At 41.1% G+C, this 15,723-nt stretch overlaps 2 protein-coding genes across 2 annotated transcripts; one reads left to right on the top strand and one right to left on the bottom strand.

Moving 5' to 3' along the window:
* The first annotated feature begins 84 nt into the window (after positions 1 to 84).
* LOC135472694 (mediator of RNA polymerase II transcription subunit 16-like) lies at positions 85 to 15,479 on the top strand. The gene is made up of 8 exons (XM_064752320.1): positions 85 to 299; positions 1,552 to 1,720; positions 2,724 to 2,816; positions 4,319 to 4,453; positions 4,757 to 5,630; positions 7,351 to 7,580; positions 8,140 to 8,245; positions 13,792 to 15,479. Exons 1-8 carry the CDS (start codon positions 148 to 150, stop codon positions 14,478 to 14,480), a joined length of 2,448 nt encoding a protein of 815 aa, XP_064608390.1. The 5' UTR covers positions 85 to 147; the 3' UTR covers positions 14,481 to 15,479.
* On the bottom strand, positions 2,857 to 4,113 carry LOC135472306 (probable DNA repair protein RAD50). Its single transcript, XM_064751754.1, has 4 exons — positions 4,094 to 4,113; positions 3,582 to 3,882; positions 3,321 to 3,540; positions 2,857 to 3,110 (listed from the first exon to the last, which is right to left on the bottom strand). The coding sequence occupies exons 1-4, from the start codon at positions 4,111 to 4,113 to the stop codon at positions 2,857 to 2,859; spliced, it is 795 nt and encodes a 264-aa protein (XP_064607824.1).
* Positions 15,480 to 15,723: the final 244 nt, after the last annotated feature.

Here is a 15,723-nt window from a genome sequence, read left to right on the forward strand (position 1 = left end):
TACGCGAGACCCAAACCGGAAGCACGTTGTATCCAATGCACAACAACAACACAATGCACCGGTCATCGTGTTTACATTATCTGCTGAATGCCCAGATGTTTTTTGCAAGATAATTGATACTGTTGATGTGCACAGAGTAGCTGAATAATGGAGCTAGTCTACAAAACGGACACAAATGGGGTGTCTTCTACAAAGGCAAAGAAGGACTGGATTGTGGAAGACAAGCCGTGTTTGTGTGTGTCAAACAGAAATGCGGCGGCATTCAGCGTCAGTGGCGGGTCGTCGGCAGATAGTTTCAGGTACAATGTACTTTGGAATCTCCGTGTGCAGCTGGTACTAATCTAAACTGGCGCAACACACGATGTCACGAGAAATGACCGATACTTTAAGTCATCCGTTCTTTTAGATATTGTTGCATTCTGTAAAATTTTATTTCGTCTCTGTTCTTAACACAGTTCTAGGTCTAGCCTTCACAGTCGAGGCCTACCAGTTGTTTATCTTTGGTTTTATTTCTAACAAGGTAGGCCAACGACCAAACAATATATGACTTTACTAAGAATACATGTAGAAACATTCAGAGCATAAGTTTAATGGAGCACTCCGAGCGCTTGAGTGCGATCTCGTCTTCCACCAGGGTAAAACATAGCAATGTGGTAGGGCTAGACTGTAAAGGCTAACCCTACAATTGTGGTACCCTGTTTTCTGACTACTGTAACTAAATGGGTGCAGCTTTTCGTCCTGTTTTAAATTGGGGCAAGGGTTAATGAGAGGGGCCATATACAGATATAGTGTGCTAGCTGCAGGCTAGTGCGAGGGGTGCTTGTCTTTCAGTCGCTAGAACACACAAGGCGCAAAATTCAATTCTGGCCTTGGGCGGGGAATTTATAGATTCACCTACTCTCACGGCTTGTGTGACCTCAGTGACTCAGTCTTTGGAGTTGAATGGTTTGCACAGTCTAATGTTGTCTTCCTCTAATATTGTGTGAATATCTGTATCCCATTTGTGGGAAAGTTGGGGGCCTCCGTGGCTCGGTTGGTTAGCGCGCTAGCACGGCGTAATGACCCAGGAGTCTCACATCAATGCGGTCGCTGTGAGTTCAAGTCCAGCTCATGCTGGCTTCCTCTCCGGTCATACGTGGGAAAGTCTGTCAGCAACCTGCGGATGGTCATGGGTTCCCCCCAGGCTATGTCCGGTTTCCACCCACCATAATGCTGGCTGCCGTCATATAAGTGAAATATTCTTGAGTACGGCGTAAAACACCGATCAAATAAATAAATAAATATTGTGGGAAAGCTATGTATGGTGTTAAGCTAGAAGCAAATAAATAAAATAAGTACATGATTATGAACTAAGAGTACCTGCATGTACCTGCATCACTGTGACATGTCAAATGCCTATATTATGTATTTCAGAACCTTGGAGCCTTGCTGGTATTTCTTCCTTAAAAAAAAAAAAATCTTCCTGTAAAAAAAAATTTTGCTTGTAGCCAGGAAAATAAATAAATTAAACCAAACCATTTTGTTATAATTTTTTTGGTAACTTTATTTCAGCATACTACAAAGAGAGTACATCGTCTATGCATGTGACCTAGATAAACCTTGGGATGCTCATGAAGTTGTAACGTTACCCTCACGTATTGTGGGATTGAAATGGGACATCAAAGGGAGTCAACTCTTGGTATCGGATAGCGATGGCTACTGTCATGTCTTTGCAATGAAGGTATGGGTATAGAAAAGTGCTTCAAGGTTTGAGGTAATGTCTTGACACTTATTATCTACCATGATTCTGCCAGGAACATACAGTAGCTCAGAATGTTTTATTTGACCTCATTGACGTGATATTTTGATAGCTACATGTATGATATGCATTTTCATAAGCTATGGAAATTTATATTTCTCACATAATCATAATCTTTGGTTTAGATTTATTTTTCATGGAGGCTCAAAGGGACATATGGCTGAAAGAAATTGGTGTTTGGTTGAGCGAAATACAAAAAATGAGCTACAGTGTACTCTTAACTAAATCTCCTTGGTCTATACATGTATTTTCCTAAAAATGTCAATTAAGAGAACTGTAAGGGGAAATCCATCACTGGTCTAAACTGTCCGTTTGATGAGGTAACATGCAAATGAGGCAGCGCAAAGATTCCCACAATGCAATGCTCACTTGTAAACAGATGTAAACAGTATGATAGATGAAAAGCAAATTATAAGTCTGGTAAACCAAAACCGATCTTCATTTCTAAACGATAATGTTTAATAAGGTATTTGTAATTGTGTGGCAGAAGTGAGTTACATGGCAGACAGCATGATTAGGACACAATACTGGGTTTGGCATTTCAAGTTCGCTGAACATCTCTTGTCGCCTAGACAACAAGGGGCGGTAACTGACCAAAACAAATTTCTAAATACAGTGACTCAAGTGAGTTGATGGTCAAAAGGACACCTAATAAAACCGAACATTTGACTGTTCACTAAATGTCAGATACACGTCAGTAGACATCTGGAAGTCTCAACTTTATTTAGATGATGTCTAAAATAACAGCACAAGTTTTTCGACATTGGTAGTATGCCCCTTTAAGATGAGGGCTAAAAAATAAAATGTAGTTGAAATTAGTAGCGTTCACGTGAAACAAAAAGAAAATGCCAAAACTACATTGTAGCACCTCTTTATGTGAAGAACCAGTATTAGTTGTTTAAAATGTTGTGGCTTTCATTTATAGGACAATTTGTTAAACAGCTGGAACAGTCTTGGGAAAGTCCAGCTTCCGTACGAGGATATTTTGGCACAAGCATGGTTTCATACGGGAGTTCTGGTGAGTTTCTTTTTTTCATGCTGGCTATTCTATGAAATTTTCATGGGTGAAACTTAAAGGCAGTTGCAATAAGCAATCCGCCATCCAGAAGCAGACAAAACACATTAATGTGAAAGCGTGGAACAACAGTACTCATCCTGAGGTACTTTTGATTTGTGCAAAGCTCGTCTGTGTCACTCTTTTTACTGGATTGATTTGTGCAAAGCTCGTCTGTGTCACTCTTTTTACTGGATTGATTTGTGCAAAGCTCGTCTGTGTCACTCTTTTTACTGGATTGATTTGTGCAAAACTCGCCTGTGTTACTCTTTTTACTGGATTGATTTGTGCAAAGCTCGCCTGTGTTACTCTTTTTACTGGATTGATTTGTGCAAAGCTCGCCTGTGTTACTCTTTTTACTGGATTGATTTGTGCAAAGCTCGCCTGTGTCACTCTTTTTACTGGATTGATTTGTGCAAAGCTCGTCTGTGTTACTCTTTTTACTGGATTGGTTTGTTCAAATCTCGCCTGTGTCACTCTTTTTACTGGATTGATTTGTGCAAAGCTCGTCTGTGTTACTCTTTTTACTGGATTGATTTGTGCAAAGCTCGTCTGTGTTACTCTTTTTACTGGATTGATTTGTGCAAAGCTCGTCTGTGTCACTCTTTTTACTGGATTGATTTGTGCAAAGCTCGTCTGTGTCACTCTTTTTACTGGATTGATTTGTGCAAAGCTCGTCTGTGTTACCCTTTTTACTGGATTGATTTGTGCAAAGCTCGCCTGTGTCACTCTTTTACTGGATTGAATTGTGCAAAGCTCATCTGTGTTACTCTTTTTACTGGATTGATTTGTGCAAAGCTCGTCTGTGTCACTCTTTTTACTGGATTGATTTGTGCAAAACTCGTCTGTGTTACTCTTTTTACTGGATTGATTTGTGCAAAGCTCGTCTGTGTTACTCTTTTTACTGGATTGATTTGTGCAAAGCTCGCCTGTGTCACTCTTTTTACTGGATTGATTTGTGCAAAGCTCGCCTGTGTCACTCTTTTTACTGGATTGATTTGTGCAAAGCTCGTCTGTGTCTCTCTTTTTACTGGATTGATTTGTGCAAAACTCGTCTGTGTTACTCTTTTTACTGGATTGATTTGTGCAAAGCTCGTCTGTGTTACTCTTTTTACTGGATTGATTTGTGCAAAGCTCGCCTGTGTCACTCTTTTTACTGGATTATCTTTGAGGTGTCTCTATAGCTTGTGCAAACATGATGGAAGTAGATCAGGAACAGTAACCTTGTGATTTAGGGCCACTTTATCATAAGAATCTTCATCTTCCTGAAATAGAGTTTATTTTGCAAGCATCAGGGTGGCTTTGAAGGAAAATTGGTGTTAGCAAGCCAGAAGATGAGTTGGTAAGACATGGGTTAGTAATAGTATTAGCTGCTGCATTCAGATCCAAGAGGCATTCTTGTTCTTCTTCATTAAAGAGAGCAGAGTTCTGTTGTATAGTATGACTTTTACATTTGTATCTTTAAGGTGAACCTGAATCTGGAGAAGAAAGATAGCCTGATATACTCTGAGAAGTTCTGTCGTGCCCAGTTTTCCCCCACCCTCAGTAACATTGGGGGGAAGGCTATGGATGGATTCATCATTGTCACGGCTACTGGCTTAGTAAGTTATTCACAGTTTCTCATTTCGACGAGTTTGCCTTTTCCTGCCAAAATCTTCATAATTTATTCCTTTTATGGCTTTTTTAAGTGCTGAACACTTTCTGATGTTAAACTGGATGAAGAAGTAAAACAAATGATGTTGTGAGTGGCCGAAGGAAGGCTATGGATAGCTTCTTTGTACCTCCCTCATTTTCAGAGTAATTTTAAAACATTGTATCATTGGTGTTGTTAACCATACTTGATTGAGTCACTTGTGATACATGTGGGAAGCAGTTTGTCACTCAACTTTCGTCAATGTTTTCAGACAATGGCCAGTTTAGTGCGGTCTGCAGGAGAGCCCATCGTGACTGCTCAGGAGAGTTTGGCTCCCACCCACCTGCGAATCAGCCTGGCTGATGTGGCACACAGACAGAATGGCGAATTCCTGGTGGCTGTCACGGATGGTCAAGTCTCCGCGGCTGTGCAGTGTTTCCGCATTAGGCTAACCTCCACCGGCTCACTGTGCCACATTTCCTGTCAGGCTCAGGCCAGTCTCTATGTCAAAGACACGGGTGACACACAGTGGAAGGACTCGCGAATCAGCCACCTGAGCTTTGCAAGCCCGGAGAACAGCGACACTCTCCTCATTGGTCACAGTGACCAAGTTAACAGCTGCATTGAGGTCTGGCAGTTGATTGATCAGACCTTCACACTGCACAAAATGTTCCAAGGTAACGCCAAAACGGACAGCACCCTAACAAATGCCAAATGGATGCACAAGGCATCGGTGTCACACACCTCTCCTCTTGTTGCCATGGCAACCCCAAAGCTTTACGTCAACCGTTATCTGACAGATGCAGGCGGTATCATCGCCTACGTCGCTGCCACGTACAAAGATGGCATGGTTAAACTGATTCACAAGCACAAGAACCAGGTGATCTCAGCATCCCCTAATGATTCCCAGCAGTCCCTCAGCTCAGAGAAGAAAGGGCGAACTATTCCGCATTTCACGGCCTTAGAACAGACAGCTTCTGGCTGTGGATTGGTGGGTGTGCACGGCACCAGTCTCTACCTGTACCGATCATTGAACCTGAGGGAGGGGACAGTTCAGTTCCCTACCCATCATCTCGTCTTCCTATTAGAGTACTGTATTGTCTCAGGCTTTGACTGGTGGGACATTCTGCTGCTGGTTAGACCAGGTAATAAATGCTTGATTATGGATGAACATCACTCTGGCAGTTGTACAGCCTTATCGTAGTTAGACCAGGTAATAAATGCTTGATTATGGCTGAACATCACTCTGGTAGTAGCACACCTCTATTGTAATTAGGCCATGTAATAAATGCTTGATTATGGCTGAACATCACTCTGGCAGTAGCACACCTCTATTGTGATTAGACCAGGTAATAAACGCTTGATTATGGCTGAACATCACTCTGGCAGTAGCACACCTCTATTGTAATTAGGCCATGTAATAAATGCTTGATTATGGCTGAACATCACTCTGGCAGTAGCACACCTCTATCGTGATTAGACCAGGTAATAAATGCTTGATTATGGCTGAACATCACTCTGGCAGTAGCACATCTCTATTGTAATTAGGCCATGTAATAAATGCTTGATTATGGCTGAACATCACTCTGGCAGTAGCACACCTCTATCGTAATTAGGCCATGTAATAAATGCTTGATTATGGCTGAACATCACTCTGGCAGTAGCACACCTCTATCGTGATTAGACCAGGTAATAAACGCTTGATTATGGTTGAACATCACTCTGGCAGTAGCACACCTCTATCGTGATTAGACCAGGTAATAAACGCTTGATTATGGCTGAACATCACTCTGGCAGTAGCACACCTCTATCGTGATTAGACCAGGTAATAAATGCTTGATTATGGCTGAACATCACTCTGGCAGTAGCACATCTCTATTGTAATTAGGCCATGTAATAAATGCTTGATTATGGCTGAACATCACTCTGGCAGTAGCACACCTCTATCGTGATTAGACCAGGTAATAAACGCTTGATTATGGTTGAACATCACTCTGGCAGTAGCACACCTCTATCGTGATTAGACCAGGTAATAAACGCTTGATTATGGCTGAACATCACTCTGGCAGCAGCACACCTCTATCGTAATTAGGCCATGTAATAAATGCTTGATTATGGCTGAACATCACTCTGGCAGCAGCACACCTTTATCGTAATTAGGCCATGTAATAAATGCTTGATTATGGCTGAACATCACTCTGGCAGTAGCACACCTCTATCATAATTAGGCCATGTAATAAATGCTTGATTATGGCTGAACATCACTCTGGCAGCAGCACACCTCTATCGTAATTAGACCAGGTAATAAACGCTTGATTATGGCTGAACATCACTTTGGCAGTAGCTCAGCTATATTGTAGATAAGCCAGGTAATAAATGAATGCTTATTACTTAACATCACTTTTACCGGTATTGTGTCGTGCCCAGGGAATAGCATTGAGTGACTGGGGCCATTTCATCAATTTTTTTTTTTAAATGATTTGAATATTTCATTGAGTTACCTGCTCTTGGCTCATTGGCTAAAGCTGATTTTCCCCTCCTTGTCTGTATTTCAATGGAGACTCCATTTATGATTGGAGACTCAAAGTGAGATTTTTTTCCGGGCCACTCTGTCACTTCATGTGTTGATATTTTTACATATTACATGCATTTGGTTGGAAACTTCAGTTCAAAGATTTCTAACTTAAGGAATCTTACCAATTTAAATATTTCATTCAATGTCAAATGTCAAATGATTAATTAGAGAAAATAATGGTGATATGCACATTCTTCGCTGGTCCTTTACTGTATGAAACAATCTTGTAAGGCTGTATACTTGCTTCTTATTTTGCACACTATATTTGGGTGCTGATGTTGTTGTCACAGGTATCATAGAGGTTGTGTGTCAGCGCCTGACTGATGTGTTTAACAAACAGCCACAGAGCATGCAGGAGCTTCTCTACAGTCGCTTTATGAGTGTCAAGTTGTCGTTGTATCAGAGCAGCACAGTGACTCAGCTGAAAGCGGCGGACTGCCAGGCTAAGCTTATGCTGACAGGGGTGGCTCAGGCATTCATCAAGATTCTCCGTCCCAAAGCTGTGTCTGCTCAAGATAAAGTAAGTCATCAATAATTCAGCTGCCTTCTTCACAGCTTATTTAACTGTAGTGGCAAAACCAATATGACAGTTCTTATCTCAGTATTGTTATGTTTTTATTTCATTGATGTTAAATGCCATAATGATTTCTAATTCTCCACTTCCATGGGGGTCAGATTACTGGGTGGAGGAAACCAGAGTGCCCGAAGTGGTGAAGAAGGCAACCACCCTTCTCCAATCACCTGACAAACCTCCTGACGCAAGGTTGCGCAGCTAAAACAGCGATGGCTCCAGTTAAACACACATTCTCATTGGTCAAGGGCTTTACAGACGTAGAGAGACAGTGCTCTGACCATGCGAATCAGTGAGGGCTCAGGCTACCATTCTAAGAAGACAACATAAAGGAAATAGTATCATTGCCTGAAATAAAATGAATAGGCTGTTAGAATAAAGCTAAGAAATGCGGAAGGAATAAATAAGGAAACAAATAAATGAGCATGGTGTATTGAGGCACCTGGATGAACGATTTGATAAACTTATTTTCAGATGTAGCAATAATTTACCAATGCGGGTGTTTCAGAGCCCTGCTGAACGTTTGTCATCTGTCTGTAACAAGAACCTGCTGGAGACAGACGTGGACAAGATCATCCCTCATCTGGAGAGCAGTGAATTCATAGTGGATTCTGGTAAGTTATCTCTCTGGGTTGTTGTTGTTGTTACACTGACATCTTTCACTGCTTTGATGCAGTTGTTATGATAACCACACATGTAAAATAATGCAGCCCACACCATGTAAAAATGAATGGTGTTTGCATGAACAAATTACTTTTTCCATGGAAATACACATTGCAGCACATGATATGCACCTCTTTATATCATATTTTTATATTCTTCCATCCAGCTCTTCAAGATGTTGTATTTTCTTCTCTCTTCCATCATCACCAGCCCCAGTGGCTCAGTTGGTATAGTGTCTTCTTTGGGAGCAGTAGATCCAGGGTCAATCCAGGGTTTAGTCACACCTAAGACTTGAAAAGAGGAAGTTATTGCTTCCTCACTTGGCGTTCAGTATTAAGGGGATAGTATAATCACTGGTTGACCCATATCACTATAATGGCTCGGGTGAGGTGACTTACTTGCCTGCAGTAAGTCGTCTCAGTGAAGCAGCACTGGATAAAAGAGCTGTGGAAATTGTAATATATCACGTCTTGTGACGTATCAGTGACGTATCACTTTGCATACTGATGTACATGCCACGCGGTCTTCTCTGAATAAAGCAGTGCGGCTTGGGGCCTTCAACGATGAAGACGTGTTGTCTTATCTTTCTCTGGTGTATTACTGTGCTAGACTATAGAATGGCGTGAAGTCTTTCTAGTACGGTAGATTAATATACAAAACTGGCGACGAGACGAAACGTACCTACATATAAGGGAAAATGGCAGTTTTCGGGAATCTAGGAGTTTTTGATGAGAGTGTTGAACTTTTTGAAGATTACACGGACAGATGCGACGCTTTTATGGCAGCGAACGCCATCGAAAACGAGAGGAAGGCAAATTTATTCCTATCGCTCATCGGTCCAGAAGCATACAAACTTCTCAAAAACTTGTGTAGTCCAGACGCCCCTAGAACGAAAACGTATCAGGAACTGAAGGACCTCTTGAAAGAACATTATGCGCCCACTCCAAATGTAATGGCAGAAAGATTTCGGTTTGACAGAGTGTCGAAACAAGGTGACAAGGAATCAGTGGCAGACTTTATTGTCCGTCTGAAGAAATTGGCTTCTACTTGTGATTACGGCAATTTTCTAGGCGATGCCTTACGAGACAAGCTAGTTTCGGGACTGAATCAGAAGATGTCACGTACTCAGACACATCTACTATCTGTGCGAAATCTTACATTTGACGAAGCAAGAAGGAAATGCCTAGCGGACGAATTAGCGAATGCCGCTAATCGAGAGAGCATGAACGACGGCACGGCGGAGATGAACCGACTGTTCCCCGGGAGGAGAGGCGGACGTCGAGGCAGAGGACGCGGTCGTGACCAAGCACACCGTAGTACATCCGGCGATGGCTGCAAATGCTGTGGTGGGAGAAACCATAGTACTGGAGAATGTCGACTGAGAGATGCTGAGTGTTATGGGTGTAGACAGCGAGGACATATCAAGGCCATGTGTCCGAAAAGTGATAACACAAATTCTAACAGTGGTGGAAATACCGGCAGCAGAGGTACAAGAGGCGGTCGTGGACATTCGCAAAGTAAGTTCAAATCAAGAAATTCAGCGAAATACGTGGACATTTTAAATGATGCTGATGAGTCAAGAGACAGTAATTCTGAATTTGATCATGATGAATTTGGACTCTACGGTAATTATAATGTAAATCAAACTCAAAGCATGAAACCTATTAAAGTAGATATTACTGTAGGACATTCTAACATACAAATGGAGCTTGATACAGGAGCCTCACGCTCGACTGTATCTGAAACATTGTATAAAAGTTGTTTAACAATGTTCCCGCTCAGACATGTAAACATCACATTGCGTAGTTATACAAATGAACCTGTACCTATTTTGGGAGAAATTAGAGTGCCTGTAAAGTACGAGGAAAACCCACTTGTAGAACTTGACTTGATTGTTGTAAAAGGTCAGAAACCATGTTTATTGGGTAGAGATTGGTTAAAACATATCAAATTGGATTGGCAAAGTATTTTCACTGTAAATGAAGTTGGTCTAACAAAGAAGTTACCTAAACATGTACCGCAGTCTGATGATTTTTCTGATTGTTTCAATGAGCTGTTACGACAGAACAGTGTACTGTTTACGTATGAAGGTAATGGTATTAAAGGTTTTAAAGCATCATTGGCATTGAAAGATAATGTTAAACCAGTATATCAGAAGGCTAGACCTGTACCATATTCTTTGCTTGGAGATGTTGAAAAAGAATATGACCGATTGATTGAATCAGAGATTTTGTATCCAGTTGACAGTTGTGAATGGGCTTCACCGACAGTCCATGTTGTGAAACCTAATAAGTCTATTAGAGTGTGTGGTGATTATAAAGCAGTTAATGAATTGATTAAAGATGATGGATATAAATTACCAAATACTCAAGATCTGTTTGCTAAGATATCCCAGTATGGTTCACAGCCAAAAGTGTTTTCAAAACTAGATTTGACTAGTGCATTTAATCAGCTTTATTTAGATGATGAATCTGCTAAGTTGCTTGTGTTAAATACTCACAAAGGATTGTTAGCAACTAAACGGTTATGTTTTGGTGTCAAAACAGCGCCTTCCATTTTTCAGGCTACTATGGATAAAATATTGTCAAATATTGATCACGTGCTATGTTACATGGATGATATATTTGTAGCAACTGAAACTGAGAAAGAGCATTTTGTTGTGTTAGAGAAAGTATTTTCTAGATTGAGGAAACACAATGTCAAGTTAAATGGAGAAAAATGTGAATTTTTCAAAGAAAGTGTGACATTTTTGGGTCATAAGCTGTGTGCTGAGGGTATAAAACCATTGCAAAGCAAGACAGATGCAATTAGAAATGCACCTAGACCACAGAATGTGTCAGAACTTAAGTCATTTCTTGGAATGTTGAATTACTATGGTAAATTTGTACCAAATCTGTCATCAAATTTACATGCTTTGTATTCGTTACTTAACAAGTCAGTAATGTGGAAATGGACTAAAGAGTGTGAAACTTCTTTTCAAAATGCTAAGACTGTTTTAACAGGTGATAGCGTGCTTATGCACTATAATCCTAAGATGCGTTTAGTATTAAGTGTAGATGCAAGTCCTTATGGATTAGGAGCTGTGTTAAGCCATAAGTTGAATGATGGTTCAGAAAGACCTGTAGCTTATGCATCACGTACATTAAGTTGTGCAGAGAAGAACTATGCACAAATAGAGAAAGAAGCATTGGCAATTGTGTATGGAATAAAGAAATTTCATTTGTACTTGTTTGGTAGGAAATTTACTCTTGTAACTGATCATCAACCCCTAACAAGAATTTTTGGTTCCAAATCTGGTATTCCTGCATTAGCAGCAGCTAGGATGCAGCGCTGGGCATTGTTGCTTAGTGGATATTCGTATGATATTGTATACAGATCTTCAGAAAATAATGCAAATGCAGATATGTTAAGTAGATTACCAGTGGATGATTCTCACACTGCAGATCCTGATGAAATGTATATTTGTAGTACAGTATTAAGCGATCTACCTGTGACAGCTAAACAGATAGCTGATTTTTCATGTAAAGATGCTACATTATGTAAAGTGTTAGATTTTACATCTTCAGGTTGGCCAAATTATTGTACTGATATGACTTTGCAACCCTATTGGTCAAAACGAGATGAATTGTCAATTGATGATGGTTGTATATTATGGGGTAGGAGAGTAGTTGTACCAACTAAACTTCAAGAAATGTTGTTAACTGAATTACATGATGGTCATCCCGGCATGTGTAGGATGAAAGCTTTGGCTAGATCTTTCGTCTGGTGGCCTGGATTAGATCAAGATATAGAAGACTTAGTCAGAACATGTCCGAGTTGTGTAGAATCACAAAAAGTGCCGAAGTCTGTACCTTTGTTATTGTGGCCTTGGGCTACAGAGCCATGGCAGAGAATTCATGTTGATTTTGCTGAAATCGATGGTCAGCAATTTTTTATTGTAGTCGACAGTTATTCTAAGTGGTTAGAATGTTTTCCAATGTCAAGTACCACAGCAAGTGCTACTATTACTGTTCTTCGGTCTTTGTTCGCAAGGTATGGTTTACCGCAACAAATTGTTTCAGACAATGGACCCCAGTTCATTGCTGATTTGTTTTCTGATTTTTTGAAATGTAATGATATTGATCATACTTTGTGTCCCCCTTACCATCCTGCAAGTAATGGGTTAGCTGAGAAAAATGTTCAGAGCTTTAAGAGAATGTTCAAAAAGTGTGAAAAGTCTGAGAGTATTCAAAGTAGAATAGCCCATGTTCTGTCATGTTACAGAAATACTCCTCACACTACGACTGGTATTACGCCAGCTGAGTTGTTTCTGAAGCGAACGCCGCGAACTAGGTTGTCTTTGTTAAAGCCTAACTTACAAAGAAAGGTAGAAAGAAAACAGACAGCTAGCAAATTTCATCACGATGGTTTGAATCCCACTGTACGTAAATTTGATTTGTATCAGCATGTACGGGTAAGAAATATCAGGGGAGGAAAGGTAAAATGGATCCCCGGTACCATTGTTGCAATTAAAGGTCCTCACACTTATATTGTGCGAGTTCCAGGTAATAACAAACGCTATGTTCATGCTGATCATCTTATTTGTGATGACTCTGTAAATGTTAAATCTGATCAAAATCCAAATGACGTATTACTAGGGAAGGATACATGTGTTGCACCAAATAATCCAAGCATTGTCAGAAATCCACATGTAAATGATCCGAGTGTACAAACTAATGTGCCAAGTCCAATAAAGGAAGCAGTAGCTTTACCTGAATCTACTAAATGTACACCGAAAGTTTTTGATCAAGATTGTAAACCTGATGACACTGTGTCATGTGATTCTCCTGTGTTTATTCCTCGAAGGTCTGGTAGAGTAAGTAGACCTCCACGAAGACTTGATTTGTAATATGTATTCAGTGCTGCAGCTGTTCTAAAGTTCTAGATACATATGTACTCAGATTTTATGTCTTGGTTGTTGACTGTTTTTTTAGAGCAAACTTGTGACATTGTTTTAATGTTGGTGTCATAAAATGTATCTAAGTAAAATGAAACATTGTTGTAAGAAACAAAATGTTACAAGGTTTAAAGAAGTTAAAAGTTAATTGAAACTTTGTTAATGTTCTCAAGGTTACTTCGCATCTAAAAAGGGAGGAGTGTAATATATCACGTCTTGTGACGTATCAGTGACGTATCACTTTGCATACTGATGTACATGCCACGCGGTCTTCTCTGAATAAAGCAGTGCGGCTTGGGGCCTTCAACGATGAAGACGTGTTGTCTTATCTTTCTCTGGTGTATTACTGTGCTAGACTATAGAATGGCGTGAAGTCTTTCTAGTACGGTAGATCAATATACAAAAGAAATCTGTCCTGCAACAAGGAGGCACATTACACGCACTTGCACCCTAATGTTACGATGTTAAACACCAAGCCCTCACTCGCTCTCTTTTCTATCACAGCTGTTCTGTCCATCCAGCACCTCAGGATATTGTATTTTTCTGTCTTTTCTATTACAGCTGTTCTCCTGTCCATCCAGCACCTCATGCAGTGGGTCAGTAGTTTCTGTTTGCACCTGCTGACCATTGTCCCTCACTTCCAATCCTTCTCCAACTTCCCCGGGGCCACCATAGTGAGGGACCCCCCCTGCCTGAGCCTCCTGCGCGAGCTACTCGTCATCATGAGGATTTGGACCATGATCAGTTCCTGTCAGGCCACATTTGTTGTCCCTAGCAACGTGGACACCCTGTCTCACCTCTTCAAACTCATCACTAAAGCCTGGCTGTGCTGTAAGGATGGCAAGGACTTTGACGAGAGCCTGATTGACGAGTGCTGCCTGCTGCCCAGCAAGATCTTCATTCCTAGTCTGGACCAGAGCTTTGGCCACACCAGTCGCTGTGAGTCCGTCTTCACCCAGCCACAACCTCTCTACTTCACGCTCTCAGAGGAGCCGGACTTTATTCTGGACAAGAGCCGGGCGCCGCATATCGCCCTGCCAGACATGGTCGTGGAGTCAAAACAGAAACACGACATTATTCGCCATACGCAGCTGGGCGTAAAGTTTGCAGAGCCCATCAAGCAGTGTTGTCGTTGTGGTTGTGTGTCCCAGCTCCAAGCGTCGGCCAAGGTGCCCATCCTGAAGGCGTGGGAGCAGGGCTGGGCGCGAGGATGTTTCTGCGGGGGGCACTGGAAGCTGGTTGAGGACTGAAGGATGAGGGAAAATTATCATTAGGAGGGGAACAGATGCTAAAAGAGGACAAGTCAAGGCCTTGCATCTGTTTGGGGAACTGGAGGATGACTGAAGGAAGACAAAGAAATGATTAGAAAGTTCTCATTCGTTAGGCTACAAACAAAGCGAGGACAAGTCAAAGGCCTATCAGAGGGCTGCTTCTGTGTGAGCACCGAGACTGGATTGAAGGATGAGGGCACATAAATGAGGACAAAGATCCAGGGACACTAGAAACTTGATGATCAGAATGTGAAAGGCTTGATGCAAGGCATCAGGACTGGAAACGGGTCGAAGACTAAGGTAGAAGGATGTCTGATAATACGGAGTAGATGGTTTTCGGGCTGTAGCCATGAATGCGGTAGAGCATATGTTAAAGTGAATTCTCATGAAGTTTATGACTGGAACTGCTCAATATCACGGGTTACAAAGGGAAGTGACAGTGGCTGTGTTCAGAGGAGAGAAGTCATCTCTACATTCAAGCTATGTGCTATGTTATGTCAGTTGTGAAACTCATTCATCTCAAAGAAAGATGACACAACTCTGAGTGCAATTAGTGAGTTGGACAGATAACATTATGTGGTGTTATACTCTGGTCTCCTAATCTTGTAAAACTGGCCATTGTACAAGTGAAAAATTCCTGGCGTTGAACAACATTCCAGTAAGGACATAAAATAGATCAGTGCTAGTGATCACGCCTTATTGCCTGCTTGACAAAGGTAGGAAGTTGTAGAAATCAAACAATTGCTGTCCTTGTTTATGTGTGAGAATGGGAGGACATTATGTGCATATCTGCATATAAGAGACATGTACTACACATGTACATGCTACTGCACTTTGTTCTGGAGAATGGTTCCCCATGGATGTGTGCATGTGTCCGTTAAAACCTGGTGTTAACTTTTCATGATCTTGTTCAGGGAATCAGTAGAGAAATGTACAAAACTTCCTGTAGTGTATTTTCTTTTGATACTTCAATACATATACCAGTATATAAAGAGATGACTTAGTCTGACTTCTTTGATGTATTTTATGGTTGGTTGTGTGTGTGTGTATGTGTGGATTATTGTCATGCGGCTAAGTTTGTCAGGTACATAAAGCCAGGTACATGTAGTTTGAGGCTCTTAATACTTCACCATTATCACTCCTAGTAGTAAAACAAATCTGAAGTCCTAAAGGTTTGGGTTCAAGTCCACGTCTGTTCATATGTAAAACTGACAGTTTTAGT

Source organism: Liolophura sinensis, chromosome 8, assembly GCF_032854445.1.
Source record: "Liolophura sinensis isolate JHLJ2023 chromosome 8, CUHK_Ljap_v2, whole genome shotgun sequence".
NCBI lineage: Eukaryota > Metazoa > Mollusca > Polyplacophora > Chitonida > Chitonidae > Liolophura > Liolophura sinensis.

What these genes read in the sequence shown, in the direction of transcription:
- LOC135472694 (XM_064752320.1), top strand. Translation starts at nt 148, where the DNA reads ATGGAGCTAGTCTACAAAACGGACACAAATGGGGTGTCTTCTACAAAG. An exon ending in GGTTTCATACGGGAGTTCTG is followed by an intron (nt 2,817 to 4,318) that starts GTGAGTTTCTTT and finishes TGTATCTTTAAG; the next exon opens with GTGAACCTGAATCTGGAGAA. An exon ending in TCTGCTGCTGGTTAGACCAG is followed by an intron (nt 5,631 to 7,350) that starts GTAATAAATGCT and finishes TTGTTGTCACAG; the next exon opens with GTATCATAGAGGTTGTGTGT.
- LOC135472306 (XM_064751754.1), bottom strand. Translation starts at nt 4,113, where the DNA reads ATGAAGATTCTTATGATAAA. An exon ending in CAATTCAATCCAGTAAAAGA is followed by an intron (nt 3,541 to 3,581) that starts GTGACACAGGCG and finishes TCCAGTAAAAAG; the next exon opens with GGTAACACAGACGAGCTTTG. An exon ending in CAGTAAAAAGAGTGACACAG is followed by an intron (nt 3,111 to 3,320) that starts GCGAGATTTGAA and finishes AGAGTAACACAG; the next exon opens with GCGAGTTTTGCACAAATCAA.